Consider the following 18,302-nt stretch of genomic DNA (forward strand, 5'->3'; position numbering starts at 1 on the left):
TTGAATAATCCAATTATTCTGGAAGTAAAACATGCAAAAGTGAAACAATAGTAAACAATTGACACAAGACAGTAAACTTTACTCATAAATAAAACTCCTTTATTTAATCATCAAATGTCAGCTACATTTTATCTATTATATGTTTCTAAACAACTATCTAATCACTAAAACTAATATCGTCCTTCAGGCCAATGCTCCTCGCATGCTGTAAATGCTTAACCCTGCTCAGACCCTTTGTGAGGGGATCTGTTGGGTTCTCCTCTGACGATACCCTCTTAACTACGAGGAGTCCCTCTTCTACCCAATGTCCGATGAAGTGGTATTTCCTGTCGATATGTCTGGATCTACCATGATCCCTCGGTTCCTTGGTTAAGGCAACCGCTCCTTCATTATCACATAAAATTTCCATAGGCTCCTTTATGGCTGATACAAATCCAAGGTCTCAAATGAAGTTCTTCAACCATATTGCCTCTTTCGACACTTCACTCGCTGGTATTGATTTTGATTGGCATTTCCCCTTTCTTGGAATTCTCCATGCTAAAACATTTCAGCACCTTGTCCAAGTAAGTACTTTGACTAAGTCCTATTAGTCTCCTACTTCTGTTTCTCAATATCCTTATCCCCAAAACATAAGCAGCTTCTCCTAGATCCTTCATAGTGAAACACTTCCCAAGCCAGGTCTTAACCTCTTGCAAGGTCGGGATGTCGTTTCCTATGAGCAGTATGTCATCAACATACAAAACTAGAAAGCTAACTATAATCCCACTAGCCTTGACATACATACATGACTCATCCTTGCTTCTCGAAAATCCAAACTCTTTGACTTTCTCATCAAAACAAAGATTCCATCCGCGGGATGCTTGTTTCAATCCGTAAATGGATTTCTCAAGCTTGCACACTCTATTTGGGTATTTGGAATCCACAAAACCTTCTGGCTGACACATGTAAACATCTTCAGCCAGCTTTCCGGCAAGGAAAGCGGTTTTGACATCCATCTGCCAAATTTCATAATCATGAAACGCAGTGATGGCCAACATAACCCTAATAGACATGATCTTGGCCACTGGTGAGAAGGTCTCATCATAGTCAACCCCTGGGGTTTGAGTAAAGCCCTTCGTAACCAGTCGAGCCTTGAACGTATGCACTTTCCCATCCATGTCGGTCTTCTTCTTGAAGATCCACCTGCACCCGACCGTCTTACGACCTCGCACATTGTCAACCAAGTTCCAAACTTGATTGTCATACATGGACTGAATCTCGCTGTCCATTGCCTCTCTCCATTTTGTAGACTTTGGGTCCGCCATGGCTTCCTTGTAGTTGTTAGGTTCATCCAAATTTATCAGTGTACTATCACTGATAAACGTATCACCTTCAGCTATTATATGGAAACCATACAACACAGGTGGAATACTAACTCTACTGGAACGTCTTAGAGGTAAGGACTCGTCAACTGGTTCAACATGAATCTCTTCCTCAAGTTGAGCGCTAGTGTTAGAGGTTCCTTTACACTTAACTCTTGAAGCTCCTCAAGATGAATTTGTCTCCCACTGTCCTATTGGCATATGAGTTCTCTCTCGCGGAAAACCCCTCTCCTTGCTACTAAGACCACATTGTCACTCGGTCTGTAGAAAAGATATCCAAAACTTTTTTGTGGGTAGCCGACGAAAATACACCGCTCACTGCAAGGTTCAAGCTTGTCGTGAGTCTCTCGTCTTATGAAAGCCTCGCAACCCCAAACCTTGATATGTGCCAACGAGGGAACCTTCCCTGTCCACATCTCGTGAGGTGTTTTGGCAACCTTCTTAGTTAGGACTAGATTAAGGTTATAGGCGTCAGTCTCTAAGGCATACCCCCAAAATAAGATAGGTAGCGAAGCTCGAATCATCATGGCATGAACCATGTCCAACAAGGTTCGATTGCGCCTCTCAGCCACACCATTGAGCTGCGGTGTCCTAGGCGGCGTCAATTGTGAAACAATTCCATATTCCTTAAGATAGTCGTGGAACTCAATACTAAGATACTCACCACCCCTATCAGATCTGAGCATCTTTATCTTCCTGCCCAATTGATTCTCCACTTCTTGTTTAAACAATTTGAACTTATCAAAGGTTTCCGACTTGCGCTTGATTAAGTAGATATACCCATATCTGCTATAATCATCGGTGATTGTAACATAAAAGCGGTTAGCATCCCTTGTGGTGGATCCGAGGGGCCCACATACATCTGTGTGTATGAGATCCAACAATCCCTCACCTCTTCACAAGTACCAGTGAAAGGTGATTTAGTCATCTTTCCAAGTAAACAAGATTCACACATGTCATCCGACTTTAGGTCAAACGACTCCAACACTCCATCCTTTTGGAGTTTGGCTATGCACTTCTTGTTGACATGTCTAAGACGGCAATGCCACAAGCATGCATTACCTAAACCATTAGATGAATCGATATGCAACACATTATTTCCTAAGTTGTCTACAACCATCACAGTTTCATATACACCATTACAAGGCAATGATTGAAAATATAAAGTACCATTATAGAAAGCATTAATAGAACCAATTTCATTATTGAATGAAAATCTAAAACCTTGTTTGTACAAACCATGAAAAGAAATAATATTCCTCATAATTTCTGATGAGTAGCAACAATTATTCAACTCTAAACCTAACCCACTACTAAGCACTAAAGAATAAATCCCAATCTTGGTGACAAGTAACGATTTCCTATTCCCCATTATCAGGTTCATCTTCCCATGCTCCACATCCCTACTTCTACTTAGTTCCTGCAAATCAGAACAAATGTGAAAACCACATCCTGTATCAAGGACCCAAGAACTAGCATGTGATGAGTTATTATATTGAATAGTATAAATACCTGCGAAGGAAGGTTTTATCTTCCCATCCTTGATGTCCTGCAAGTATTTAGGGCAGCTTCATTTCCAATGCCCTTTGTCGTGACAGTAGAAGCACTCCGCTTCTTTTGGATCGGATGAGGGAGCAGCAGAACCACCTTTTCCTTTAGATAATTATAAGATGATCTTTATTAGTTACTTCAATACTTGCTTAATGCATACCAGTTATATGAAAGCAAAACAGGATAGACCTTCGAATAAGTGATCCTAACTCCAAATCCACAACCAAACAAGGAACAGGAAGAAAAGCAAAGATCACAGATTCTAAGTCTATGACATCCTATTCACATATAACCTTAGCGTATCCACTTAGCAATTATTGACCTACTAATAAAAACCTTTAATTCTCAGATAAGTAATTATAGGAACAAAAAAATACTCCTATAGTATTTTAAGTTTATTTTCTGTTCTAATGTTCTCATTATAGTATTGTTGGTAAGTTTATAGACTTGTTACAACCTCACGACCACCCTTAGGCACATGCTAGTAACTCCTCGGATAATATAGTTGATTAGGCTATATTTTCCCAGGGTTGACTATATGTCTCTAAGTCTGATTGTGTTGTCCAACAATCGTAATACTTTTGTTCTGTCCTAGTGACACTGATTTTAGTATGAATGCAGGTATGTATACTTGGTTAAATATTTTATTATTTAAAAGTATAAACTCTTGGTCAGAGTATTTTAATCCCGTTGTATTTATAGTTTGTATATATTTTATGGGTTGATATACTCGATTCACTATAAACAATGCTCTGATAGCAATCTGTCACACCCCAAAACCGGAACGGCGGAAACGTTCAGGGGTGGAGGAAGTCATGTACAGTATCACAACAATGCATAGTAGTAAACAAGCAACAACATTATCCATTGCATTAATAATATAATTTAATACAAGTGTGTTCTGTGAAGTTTAATAGACACCAAAAATATAAATCAAAATAAAAGATGAGTCTTGAATGAGCTCCATCTTCTCAAAACCTGGCACCGGTACCTGTCTACTGGTGACCTGAGAATACAAGTTATTTTGAAAGAGTTTATCAGCTTTAAAGCTGGTGAGATCATAAGTATTTTAGTGTCATTGTTTGTATGAGAGTGTTTGTAAGTACGTGATGAATAAGTTTGTAAATGTTTGTATCTCCTAGAAAATACTATATTTTCTACTAAACGTAGCCTTCTACCAAGGCATCAACTGTCCTGTATGTTTGTTTCTTGTAAAAGTGTGTATTTTCCCAAGTATGACTATCATTAACCAAAAATATAGTTTTACATTACCGTTCATTGTGTGAAGATCACAAAGTGAATGAAATGGGGAAATAATAAAGTACTGTAGCATTGTATTAAGTAACTACTGCTGTACTAATTACCTTAAACCAATATGTTATTTAAAGTAACATGTGATATGCCTGTACCATACTACCGACTATAAACACGACGATGAAAGACGTCGGAAGAAATGACATTTGGCACCCGTAGACTTGCAAGTCCCACTGTAGCGAGCAGCAAGGTGTAGGATAGTCAATCCAGTATAGATCTATACACAAACTCAACGCTCCCCATTTAAGGAGATTTTGGATACAAAACGAGCCATGACAGGTGATGCCATGCCCCGTTACATGGCTCACATAACTGTTGTAATGTTCTTGTATATGTATTGTATGTACTAGCTGTATTGTATGTTCTCTCTATCTAGTATGTATGCATGTTCTCTCTGTATGTTATCGTTTGTTTGTCGTTATAGTATTCTCTATCTGTATGTTATGTTTGTTTCTCATCATAGTATGTATTGACTCATGTATGAACTGACTCATTGTATGTTTCACTGTTCTAGTAATAGTATTGTAACTTCCTAAACTATACCTATTATAGTTTACTAGTAATGTTGTTTGTATGTATGAACATGTTTGTATACCTTTGCTACCCAAAGGTATTGAACTGAATGAAGGAACTTTTATATCTATACACATATACATAATATATAACTAAGATTCAAACGACCTTCGGTTAAATAACCGATACCCTAAGTCCACAACCAAACAAGGAACAGGAAGCAAGGTAAGCTATCAGTCCTAAGTCCTTTCAATCCTACTTATATAACTATATGTATATAGATACACATTTGACAAAGTATAAGTTTAAAAGAGTTTAATGAAAGTATTTAACATGTAAAAGAGTTTGTAAAACAGTTTGAAGTAGTTTGATTGATAACATAGTTTGAAAAGTAAGAAATCCACTTGTTTGGTAGTTATTAATCACATGTGATTGATATAATAACTATAATAGTTCAAATTGTATTCCCCCCCCCCCCCCCCGATAAAAGCATTTAAAATCATTTAAAAGGTTGATTAAGGGGTATGAACTCACCTGCAATGAGTAACTCGAATGAAAGATCGATGTAGGATTGTTGGGTGTCAATTGGAGTCTTGAGCACAAATGAATCCTATTTAACATATAATGACACATATATGAATACGTTCAATGTATATAGCCACTATTAGTGATAGGGACACGCCTTAGCGACATAAAAACACTTAGAATTTAGTGTTACCAAAAACTATGGTTGCACATAAGGGGTGTATGGTCCTATATTGGAGTGTAAGGCCACAAAAGCATGGGTTTTGTGTGTGTGCGGCCAGAGTGTGTGTGCGGCCGCACACTCACTATGAAGTGTGCCAAAACGTGTTTCGAAGCCTTAAGAGTGTTCTAGGGAAGGTGTTTTGACCCTAGCTTAGCCGAAAAGGGAGTTTGATGCTATTTTGGGACCTTAAAATGGTGTGTACGGCTACACATGGTGTGTGCGGTCGTACACATGGTGTTTGCGACCGTACACACTTGAAGATCATATGAAATGGTGTGTTTCATGCATAAATTCAAGGGTCCTTAGCTTATAACAAGCTATTGCAAGTGTATACCCGATTTAGAGGCTTAAAAGTGTAGTTAAAAGCCCCAAAAGTAGTGTGTGTTCTTGGTGTTCTTGGAGATCTAACACGAAATAGGTGTTTTCATGGATCAAATCAAAGGGAAAGGCTAGTTAAGGTCATGTATTAGCTAATCAAAGGATGAATCACTTACTCGATTGAAGATTGAAGAGAAAAGTTGGATGATACTTGAGAGAAAACGAGTTCTAGCCTTGAAGAAGTGGAAAAAGTGTTCAAAATGACTAAGTGTTGAATATATAGGTGGGCGTGTGCGGCTGGGATGGGTGTGTGGCCACACACTCGGGTGTGCGGCCGCACACACCTTGTGTTGGTGTGTTTGGCTCATTTGCAAGGTGTTACACTCACAATACTCATCCCACGACTCATACCTTGATTATACTAGGTTTTAAACACTCTAATTGACTCTAAACAGTGCTAGAATATAGCAAAAACGAGTCTGACTTTCATTGATTTGAATAAGTGTACAAGATAAAAATTTTGGATTGTCACATCATCCCCCCGTTAGAGAGAATTTCGTCCCGAAATTAGAGTTTAAGGAATTAAGTAGTTACAAATAACTAAGCGAAGAGGCGAGGATATTTCAGTTTCATTTGATCCTCACGCTCCCAAGTGAATTCAGGTCCTCGTTTGGCGTTCCAGCGAACCTTCACTATCGGGATACGGCTTTGTTTCGTTTGCTTGACCTCTCGGTCCATGATTTCTAAAGGTTCTTCCATGAAATTGAGGCTCTCGTTGATCTCGATCTCGTCGAGTGGGATTACAAGAGTCTCGTCAGATAGACACTTTTTCAAGTTCGAGACGTGGAAAGTAGAATGTACGTTACTGAGTTCGCGAGGTAGGTTGAGTTTGTAAGCTACTGGGCCGATTCTGGCGAGAATCTCGAAAGGCCCTACGTATCTTGGATTTAGCTTCCCACGCTTTCCGAAGTGTATCAAGCCTTTCCAGGGTGAGACCTTCAATAGAACACGGTCGCCCACCTGGAAATCCAACGGTTTCCTTCGTTTATCTGCGTAGCTTTTCTGTCGGTCTCTAGAGGCTTTTAATCGTTCACGAATCTGAACGATCTTCTCTGTCGTTTCCCGAATGATTTCCGGACCCGTGAGAGTGCTGTTAGGAACTCGTCCTTTAGCTAACTGGGTATCACCCACCTCAGCCCAGCACAGAGGGGATCTGCACTTTCGGCCATAGAGGTCCTCGAATGGAGCAACCTTTATGCTCGTGTGATAACTGTTGTTGTAGTAAAATTCGACGAGGGGTAAATGAGTATCCCATGCCTTCCCAAAGTCGATCACACAGGCTCGCAAGATATCTTCCAAGGTTTAGATAGTCCTCTCACTTTGTCCATCGGTCTGTGGATGATAGGCTGTACTCATGTCCAGCCTAGTTCCTAGGGAACTTTGTAGCGACTGCCAGAACCTCGAAGTGAATCTACTATCTCTGTCCGAGATAATGGATATGGGAACACCGTGCAGTCGTACAATCTCCCGTATGTAGGTTCTTGTAAGCTTCTCCATCTTGTCTGTTTCTTTGATAGGCAGGAAGTGTGCGGACTTGGTCAATCTGTCGACGATGACCCATATGGTATTAAGTCCACCCGTTGTCTTGGGCAGCTTGGTTATGAAGTCCATAGTGATCCACTCCCACTTCCATTCTGGGATCTCCGGTTGCTGTAGTAGACCTGAGGGTTTCTGGTATTCGACCTTGACCTTGGCTCAAGTAAGGCATTTACTCACGAAGGTAGCAATCTCTACTTTCATGTTAGGCCACCAGTATAACTTTTTAAGATCCAGATACATCTTATCTGAACCCGGGTGGACAGAATATCGAGTGTTGTGCGCCTCGTTCATGACCAAGTCCCTGAAACCACCGTGTTTCGGTGTCCAGATCCGATCCATGAGATAATAAGCTCCGCCACCCTTGACTTCCAAGTTCTTATCCATCCCTCTCAGGGATTCACCCGCCACATTTTCAGGTTTCAAAGCGTCGAGCTGAGCCTCCTTAATTTGTGTGGACAAGTGTGAACGGATTGTCATAGTCAAAGATTTGACTCTACGACCAGAGTATTCTTTCCGACTTAGGGCATCAACTACTACGTTGGCTTTACCCGGATGATAACGAATTTCGCATTCGTAGTCACTGAGTAGCTCAACCCACCGTCGTTGTCTCATGTTGAGCTCCTTCTGGTCAAATATGTGTTGTATGCTCTTGTGGTCTGTAAAGATCGTGCTTTTTGTACAGTATAGGTAGTATCTCCAGATCTTCAGAGCAAACACAATTGCTCCTAGCTCAAGATCGTGTGTGGTGTAGTTGACCTCGTGTGTCTTCAGCTGTCTCGAGGCGTAGGAGATGACCTTCCCTCGCTCCATCAGAACACATCCGAGACCTTGGTTGGATGCATCGCAATAGACTACGAAGTCTTCTATTCCTTCTGGGAGGGATAGTATCGGTGCGGTGCACAAGGCTCGTTTTAGCGTTTGGAACGCTCTCTCCTGCTTCTCTTCCCAGTCAAAGGCCACGCCCTTCTGGGTCAAAGTCGTAAGAGGTTTCGCAATTCGTGAGAAGTTCTGAATGAACATGCGATAGTAGCCAGCGAGGCCTAGAAATTGACGAATTTCGGTAGGCGTCTTCGGTGCTGACCAGCTCTCAATGCCTTTGATTTTGGAAGGGTCCACGTGTATTCCCTCTTCGCTAACCACGTGCCCTAAGAATTTGACTCTTCGGATCCAAAATTCGCATTTCGAGAACTTTGCATAGAGCTTCTCCGAACGTAGGGTTTCTAAGACTAGTCGCATATGTTGACTATGCTCCTCCTTACTACGAGAGTAGATAAGTATGTCATCGATGAAGACGATGACGAACTGATCCAAGTAAGGACGACACACCCTATTCATTAAATCCATGAATACTGCGGGCGCGTTTGTTAATCCGAACGGCATCACTACAAATTCGTAGTGCCCATAACGAGTTCGAAAGGCTGTCTTCGGAACATCCTCCCCTAGCACTCGTAGTTGGTGATACCCGGATCTTAGGTCGATTTTTGAAAAGAAGTTCGCCCCTTGCAGTTGATCAAATAAATCGTCTATGCGAGGCAGAGGGTAACGATTTTTAATGGTTAGCTTGTTGAGCTCCTTGTAGTCGATGCACATTCGAAACGATCCGTCTTTCTTCTTGACGAACAAGACCGGAGCTCCCCATGGTGAGAAGCTTGGTCTTATAAAGCCCTTGCTGAGCAGTTCGTTAAGTTGACCGGACAATTCTTGCATCTCTGTAGGTGATAGACGATAGGGCGATTTGGCTACTGGGGTAGCCCCTGGTATTAAGTCGATTCTGAACTCGACTTGACGTTGCGGAGGTAGTCCTGGGAGTTCTTCTGGAAAGATGTCAGGAAAATCGCGTACCACTGGAATGTTCTTAATGTCTTTCGTTTCTTGGCTCACATCGACAACATGAGCGAGGAATGCGCGACATTCCGTTCGCAAGAATTTTTGGGCTTGAATGCTCGAGATGAGGCGAAGGTTCGTGTCGGGTTTGTCGCCATAGACTACCAGAGTTTCGCCAGATGGCAGATTAAGGCGAACAACCTTTTCATAACACATGATGTCGGCACGATGAAGACTCAACCAATCCATGCCGATAATGACGTCGAAACTTTTAATTAAGACCGGCATGAGGTCGATCGAAAATGAATGGCTATCTAGAGTTAGGGTACATCCTATGTATATACTGCTAGTGCTCTCTATCTTTCCATTAGCCATTTCTATAGTGAACGGTTCTTTAAGCGCTCGTGATTTTTGCTTAAGTAAATGAGCAAATTTTTGGTTCACGAAACTCCTCTCCGCTCCACTATCAAATAGTATGCATGTATAAGAGTTATCGAGGAGAAACGTACCAGTGACCACTGTGGGGTCGGCAACCGCTTCCTCGTGGCCTATGGCCAGAACCCTTCCCACTCCACCGGCATTCCCTGCCTTAGGGCAGTTCCTCTTGTAGTGGCCCACCTCGCCACAACCGTAGCAAGCTTGGCCCACACCAGTGTCGGGGACTTGGTTGATTGGCCTCGCCGGAGCTTTGCAGAAACGGGCAGTGTGCCCCTTCTTGTTGCGGTTTGAACACTGCATTTCCCGGCAGGCTCCGATGTGGTGGAAGTTGCATTTGTTGCACTTAGGCAAACTTCCAGCATACTGCTTCACCGGAGCAGCAGCGGAAGGTGCTATCGCAGCATGAACTGCCACGACCTGCTGCTTTTTGGCAGCCTTCTTCTTCTTCTTTTCATCCCAGAACTTCCGCTTGTTGTCAGCGGTTTTGGAGGGTTCTGAGATGGCTAGGGTTGTTGTTGACGATGGGGTAGGGACCCCATGGTCAATAAGCCGCTGTGCCAACTGCTTGGCACTATCGAATGTAGTGGGGTTTGAAGCCAAGACATTCCCCTGGAATGGAGGCACCAGCCCCCAGATGTACCTCTCTATCTTCTTTCCCTCTGTATGAACCATGTTGGGACAGAGGGCCACCAGCTCGCAGAATCTGGCGGTATAGGTCACTATATCGGAGCCTTTCATGGTTAGGCTCCACAGTTCTTGCTCCAGTTTCTGGATTTCGCCCCTCGAGCAGTATTCTTCGATCATTAGCTCTCTCAGAGCTTCCCAGGCCATGACATTTGCCACTATAAGAGATAGTGACTTGACATGGCTATTCCACTATGTCAGGGCTTTTGCCTCGAAGGTGCACGCAGCAAATTTGACTTTGCTTCCTTCCGGGGATGAGCAGATCTCGAAGATCGACTTCGTCTTTTCAAACCATTGCGAGAGGGCAATTACTCCGTCAGTCCCTTTAAAGGACAATGGCTTGCAGTTGGTGAAGTACTTGTAGGAGCACTCTCTCAAGCGCAAAGGGGCTTCACCGTGAGTAGAATAAACGGGCGTTTCAGCACCGCTGGCGCTGGTAGAATGATATTGAGCCATGGCTGTAGCCACAGCCGCAGCTACTGCAGCATTTAGAGCTGCCGTATCGATTTGAGGAGTCAGTGGTGTTGAAGTTACCAGAGGATTGCCTCTCGTTGATCGGCGTGGAGGCATCTTTTAACTGTAGGTTTACAAAGATGATAATATTGGTAAGAATAAAATAGAGAGAAATGATGAGAGTGACTCATGGACTAACTCTTCATAGCCCAACAACACAATTGAATAGCACGATTGAATGTAGATATAGTACTAAGAGATGATAGCATTTGGATATTAATTTCCATGAGATTAGATATCTGTCAATAATTCTGGTATTACAGATGTAACAAGTTCAGGAAAAATGACCTAGAGGTAGGTCTTACATCAACCAAGATGGGAAAATTTTGACAGAACTACGACCTAATCAAGACCTAATAGGTCCAAGTTTTGACAAAGATAGGAAATTAGACTAGGGTTTTACATAACTAAGTTATATCCAAAAGAGAAAGTTAAGTAGGCTCTATCCACGATGAGAACCACTAGAATGAGTTCTTGATTCTGACAGAAGGCGTTCTATGTCCCTCATGCGCCTTTCGGATCTTACTTGCCGAGCTCGAAGTTCCAGGACTTCGGCATGGGTTTCATCAAGTTCTCTCTGCAGAGCTGCATTCTGGTTCTGAGTTCTTGCATGAGCAGACTCCAGCTGGCGGATGCGGACAGTGTTGACTCCAGTGTCGGCATCAACCTGCAGGATTTGATGGATAGCCGCTCTACCCTGCTCATCAGTACGAGCAACCCTGCGGACTAGAATAGGCAAGATTCTGTCCGCTGAGCCTCCCTCGCTCAAGTCATAGAAGCTTCGGTCTCCGTTGTAAGGTAACGGCTGACCTTGCTCGTGACTCCATCCGTTCAAGTTTGTTGCCCACAGAGGTGTGGGGCCTTGAAATGCTGGACGAGGGTTAGGATTTGGGTTTGGGTTTTGAGCTACTGGGGGTAGGTTGTTGACTTCTGGCTCTGAGTCAGAACCATCAGAAAAGCCTTTAGCTTGGTGATCATGCAAAGGGATTGGGTGATCATCTTCTGGCTCTTCTCCCAGCCATCCTGCATTGCCGTTGTTGGGATAGTACGGGTCTCCGGGGATATGGAATCTAGCCATGACATCTACGCGAGAAAAAGGGTAAAGAAATAATTAATACACGAACTAATTAGATAATTATAAGATGATCTTTATTAGTTACTTCAATACTTGCTTAATGCATACCAGTTATATGAAAGCAAAACAGGATAGACCTTCGAATAAGTGATCCTAACTCCAAATCCACAACCAAACAAGGAACAGGAAGAAAAGCAAAGATCACAGATTCTAAGTCTATGACATCCTAGTCACATATAACCTTAACGTATCCACTTAGCAATTATTGACCTACTAATAAAAACCTTTAATTCTCAGATAAGTAATTATAGTAACACAAAATACTCCTATAGTATTTTAAGTTTATCTTCTGTTCTAATGTTCTCATTGTAGTATTGTTGGTAAGTTTTTAGACTTGTTGCAACCTCACGACCACCCTCAGGCACATGCTAGTCATTCCTCGGATAATATAGTTGATCAGGCTATATCTTCCCAGGGTTGACTATATGTCTCTAAGTCTGATTATGTTGTCCAACAATCGTAATACTTTTGTTCTGTCCTAGTGACACTGATTTTAGTATGAATGCAGGTATGTATACTTGGTTAAATATTTTATTATTTAAAAGTATAAACTCTTGGTCAGAGTATTTTAATCCCGTTGTGTTTATAGTTTGTATATCTTTTATGGGTTGATATACTCGATTCACTATATACAATGCTCTGATAGCAATCTGTCACACCCCAAAACCGGAACGGCGGAAACGTTCAGGGGTGGAGGACGTCATGTACAGTATCACAACAATGCATAGTAGTAAACAAGCAACAACATCATCCATTGCATTAATAATATAATTTAATACAAGTGTGTTCTGTGAAGTTTAATAGACACCAAAAATATAAATCAAAATAAAAGACGAGTCTTGAATGAGCTCCATCTTCTCAAAACCTGGCACCGGTACCTGTCTACTGGTGACCTGAGAATACAAGTTATTTTGAAAGAGTTTATCAGCTTTAAAGCTGGTGAGATCATAAGTATTTTAGTGTCATTGTTTGTATGAGAGTGTTTGTAAGTACTTGATGAATAAGTTTGTAAATGTTTGTATCTCCTAGAAAATACTATATTTTCTACTAAACGTAGCCTTCTACCAAGGCATCAACTGTCCTGTATGTTTGTTTCTTGTAAAAGTGTGTATTTTCCCAAGTATGACTATCATTAACCAAAAATATAGTTTTACATTACCGTTCATTGTGTGAAGATCACAAAGTGAATGAAATGGGGAAATAATAAAGTACTGTAGCGTTGTATTAAGTAACTACTGCTGTACTAATTACCTTAAACCAATATGTTATTTAAAGTAACATGTGATATGCCTGTACCATACTACCGACTATAAACACGACGATGAAAGACGTCGGAAGAAATGACATTTGGCACCCGTAGACTTGCAAGTCCCACTGTAGCGAGCAGCAAGGTGTAGGATAGTCAATCCAGTATAGATCTATACACAAACTCAACGCTCCCCATTTAAGGAGATTTTGGATACAAAACGAGCCATGACAAGTGATGCCATGCCCCGTTACATGGCTCACATAACTGTTGTAATGTTCTTGTATATGTATTGTATGTACTAGCTGTATTGTATGTTCTCTCTGTCTAGTATGTATGTATGTTCTCTCTGTATGTTATCGTTTGTTTGTCGTTATAGTATTCTCTATCTGTATGTTATGTTTGTTTCTCATCATAGTATGTATTGACTCATGTATGAACTGACTCATTGTATGTTTCACTGTTCTAGTAATAGTATTGTAACTTCCTAAACTATACCAATTATAGTTTACTAGTAATGTTGTTTGTATGTATGAACATGTTTGTATACCTTTGCTACCCAAAGGTATTGAACTGAATGAAGGAACTTTTATATCTATACACATATACATAATATATAACTAAGATTCAAACGACCTTCGGACAAATAACCGATACCCTAAGTCCACAACCAAACAAGGAACATGAAGCAAGGTGAGCTATCAGTCCTAAGTCCTTTCAATCCTACTTATATAACTATATCTATATAGATACACATTTGACAAAGTATAAGTTTAAAAGAGTTTAATGAAAGTATTTAACATGTAAAAGAGTTTGTAAAACAGTTTGAAGTAGTTTGAGTGATAACATAGTTTGAAAAGTAAGAAATCCACTTGTTTGGTAGTTATTAATCACATGTGATTGATATAATAACTATAATAGTTCAACTTGTATTCCCCCCCCCCCCCCGGATAAAATCATTTAAAATCATTTAAAAGGTTGATTAAGGGGTATGAACTCACCTGCAATGAGTAACTCGAATGAAAGATCGATGTAGGATTGTTGGGTGTCAATTGGAGTCTTGAGCACAAACGAATCCTATTTAACATATAATGACACATATATGAATACGTTCAATGTATATAGCCACTATTAGTGATAGGGACACGCCTTAGCGACATAAAAACACTTAGAATTTAGTGTTACCAACAACTATGGTTGCACATAAGGGGTGTATGGTCCTATATTGGAGTGTAACGCCACAAAAGCATGGGTTTTGTGTGTGTGCGGCCAAGTGTGTGTGCGGCCGCACACTCACTATGAAGTGTGCCAAAACGTGTTTCCAAGCCTTAAGAATGTTATGGGGAAGGTGTTTTGACCCTAGCTTAGCCGGAAAGGGAGTTTGGTGCTATTTTGGGACCTTAAAATGGTGTGTACGGCTACACATGGTGTGTGCGGTCGTACACATGGTGTGTGCGACCGTACACACTTGAAGATCATATGAAATAGCGTTTTTCATGCATAAATTCAAGGGTCCCTTAGCTTATAACAAGCTATTGCAAGTGTATACCCGATTTCGAGGCTTAAAAGTGTAGTTAAAAGCCCCAAAAGTAGTGTGTGTTCTTGGTGTTCTTGGAGATCTAACACCAAATAGGTGTTTTCATGGATCAAATCAAAGGGAAAGGCTAGTTAAGGTCATGTATTAGCTAATCAAAGGATGAATCACTTACTCGATTGAAGATTGAAGAGAAAAGTTGGATGATACTTGAGAGAAAACGAGTTCTAGCCTTGAAGAAGTGGAAAAAGTGTTCAAAATGACTAAGTGTTGAATATATAGGTGGGCGTGTGCGGCTGGGATGGGTGTGTGGCTGCATACTCGGGTGTGCAGCCACACACACATTGTGTTGGTGTGTTTGGCTCATTTGCAAGGTGTTACACTCACAATACTCATCCCACAAGTCATACCTTGATTATACTAGGTTTTAAACACTCTAATTGACTCTAAACAGTGCTAGAAGATAGCAAAATCGAGTCTGACTTTCATTGATTTGAATAAGTGTACAAGATAAAAATTTCGGATTGTCACAACTTGCAACTAACAGTTAATTGCAATATCAGTCCCCGTATATTTTAATCAGACTCTTTTGATCACCAAATTAATTCCAAATTAATTTCTGATCAATACTAATTAAATAATATGATTTCTCAATTAATATATTATTCTTATAATATATCAATAAATCATTTATCAACCTCTTTCTCATAATTCATCCTATCAAGTTGCTATGGTGAAGGCAACCCAAAAGGACCATGCTACTATCGGGTCAAGTACATACCAATTATAGTTATGGGCTTAGACACCTAATCCAACAGTTCCCTCTTGAACGAGTGTTACCTTGCGCTTCTTCGTCATTCTTCTTTGACCTTTCGAGCCACTACTAGTAAGTTAATAACTAATTAGTTTTAGTTTGACCACAAACCCTTTCTTCATGAGCTTTCAAGACCCCGATAACCCCCTCGACATTCATTTTTTTCAAGATCTACGAATTGCTTAATTGTTGAAGCAATTTGCATGAACATACCAGGTACAACACGAATCAACTTTTTCACAACATATGCTTCGTCTATGGTATCTCCTAAGGACCGAATGTTGCTTACCATGTTATTTACCTTCATGGAAAAATCATCTATGGTTTTCGATTCCTTTATATTTAAGATCTCGAACTCAACCTTTAGGGTTTGGACGTTCGCAATCCTTACCTTGTCTGCACCCATGTACATAACCTTCAACTTTTCCCACACTTCCTTTGCCATATGCTTCTCCGCAATTGACAACAACAAGTCTTCCAGGATTCCTTGATTGATATAGGCAAGATCCATCTTGTCTTTCTTCACACCGACTAGGTTTTGGGGATTGATGGGCTCCACAACACCCAAACTTCTTGATCCTACATAGATGTCTTCATCTTTAAGGCCCATGCCGCATAGTTGCTCCCGGACAAAATAGGTTAATGCATCTCCGGGCCTTCAATAACACGATGTACTTGATGTTTATTGAAATCTTGTTATCTCTCATAGCAAGTGTAAATTTGCAGATTCAACTTGTGCGTTTGTGCATAAGGAATTCTAGTAACATAGGACAAACACCTAATCTAGAAAATAAAAGAAGAAGAGAGGGAGGGGAAAAGTAGTTGTTCCAAAGGCTCTTTATTGATAAACATAAGAAAGGCACAGATTAATTAAAACATAAAACATTGGAAACTAGAATTCTAATCCAACTCAAACATTGCATTGAATAAAGATTCAAAAACTAATATAAGGAAAGTTTCTAATTTTTCCATTTCATAGCAAAACACACAAAAAATCTGAAAACACACACAACAGTTGACACAACGAACATCATTTCTGATGTCACATACGCGACAGGGCAATCGACGCCAGTTGCAAAGTTCTGTTCACCGAAGCAAACACAAGAAGTTCTTCATTACTTTGAAATAATCTCATGTGTTCTTCTTCAAGACTCACCACAACTTCAACTCCATATCCGTCTGGTGTATCATACAAGATGAACGTGTTCTTCACTAACACATCTGCAATGGTGCCCCACTTCGGATTCCCCCACCCAAAATTCATCTGGTAAAACGAACCTCCACGTACATGGCTAAACCTGTAAACTTCAAGATTATCAAACAACTCTTTTACATTATTTGCAGAATCCCTAACGCTAATTAACCAATCACGGAGATTATCTTGATCTCCGAGTTCTTTGACTCCTTTCTTCATCTGAAGCAGCAAATTTCCCAGACTGGTTTCACTCCGGTGATTGTTTGATGTTGTGAAATACCAAGTGAAGTTTCCGATGGAATTTTCCGGTAATGGTGGTGTCATTCGTGGCCGCATGTTTACTAACTGAATCAAAGTAGATTTTGTGAAAGAACCTAATTTTGCCATGGAAGCAGCAACTGCACATCTGTAAAGAAACGCAGTAACAATCCCGATCTTTGTAGGGTTTTCCACTAACCCCGATACTGATCGTTTCAATCTCGATATGTTTTCCGCATGGAACACGTACCTTTTCGTGATTAGGGTTTCACTCATTTCAATCTCGATCTCAGGCATTGTGTATGCAATATCCAACGAAGGTATGGATGTAGCAAGGATTAACGGCGGTGGTCTTTCTTCTCCTCGTGCCATGGCAGCCCAGTCGCTAAGGAAAATTCCAACAGATGGTGCATCTGCAACCTTGTGGGACATGGATATAGTCACTGCCATGCCTCCACCCTCGAAGTATGTTGCTTGAGTAGCGAGAAAGGTGTAACCTATGCATGATCCTTTCCACAAAAAACCTTCAGGAAACAATAAGCTTTGTGTTTCGTAGTTTGGATTTTGAAGGAAATCGGAGAGTCTACAACCAATGATTTTAGCTTCCACGAAAACCACTCCTTCATCATTGCAATCAATGGTGATGCCGTCTTCTTTAAGTCGTCCGGCAAATGGGTAATATTTTGTTAGGATTTTGGATAAAGATTTCTTCAAAACATCACCACTAATTTGGGTTTTTGAGTCGTACAAGAGAATAATGGGAGTGTATGTATGTAAAGTGAGTTGATCGAGCAATGAGAGTTTGAAAGTTTTGAGGTGATCAGGGGTTCGGGATGATGGTTTGATGATTTCTTTCGAGATGATCTCCATTAATTCTTGATGTTCTTTTTTGCTCAATTGTGCATTAATTTAAGTAGATATATATTATCATAAAATAATATATATGGCCTTGAACAATCCACTATGTTAATTTGTCTCCTTTTGTTTTTCTCCATTCAGATTTTGAAATTTTGAAATTTTGTTTTTGTTTTATTAGTGTTGCAATTAAATAACAATAAATATGATCCCAATTTCTTTCAAAGAGAATATATTGTTCTTCGGTTTCAAATTGTTTTAGTTGTTCTATGTGAGTTTGCCGTCTTAATTACTCTCGACGGAGAAAGTAGTAGAACATAATGTTCAATTAATTACACATAAATTATAGGAAGTATACCTTTTCTTTTAGATCAGTGAACGATTTTACGAAGCAAAAACTCT

General features: G+C 40.5%; 1 protein-coding gene across 1 annotated transcript; it reads right to left on the bottom strand.

Moving 5' to 3' along the window:
• Positions 1-16,634: 16,634 nt before the first annotated feature.
• LOC145164296 (diaboline synthase-like) lies at positions 16,635-17,915 on the bottom strand. The gene has a single exon (XM_079083020.1). It carries the CDS (start codon positions 17,913-17,915, stop codon positions 16,635-16,637), a length of 1,281 nt encoding a protein of 426 aa, XP_078939146.1.
• Positions 17,916-18,302: the final 387 nt, after the last annotated feature.

This window comes from Lactuca virosa, chromosome 3 (assembly GCF_052849685.1).
Source record: "Lactuca virosa cultivar CGN04683 chromosome 3, Lactuca_virosa_CGN04683_v6, whole genome shotgun sequence".
Lineage (NCBI taxonomy): Eukaryota > Viridiplantae > Streptophyta > Magnoliopsida > Asterales > Asteraceae > Lactuca > Lactuca virosa.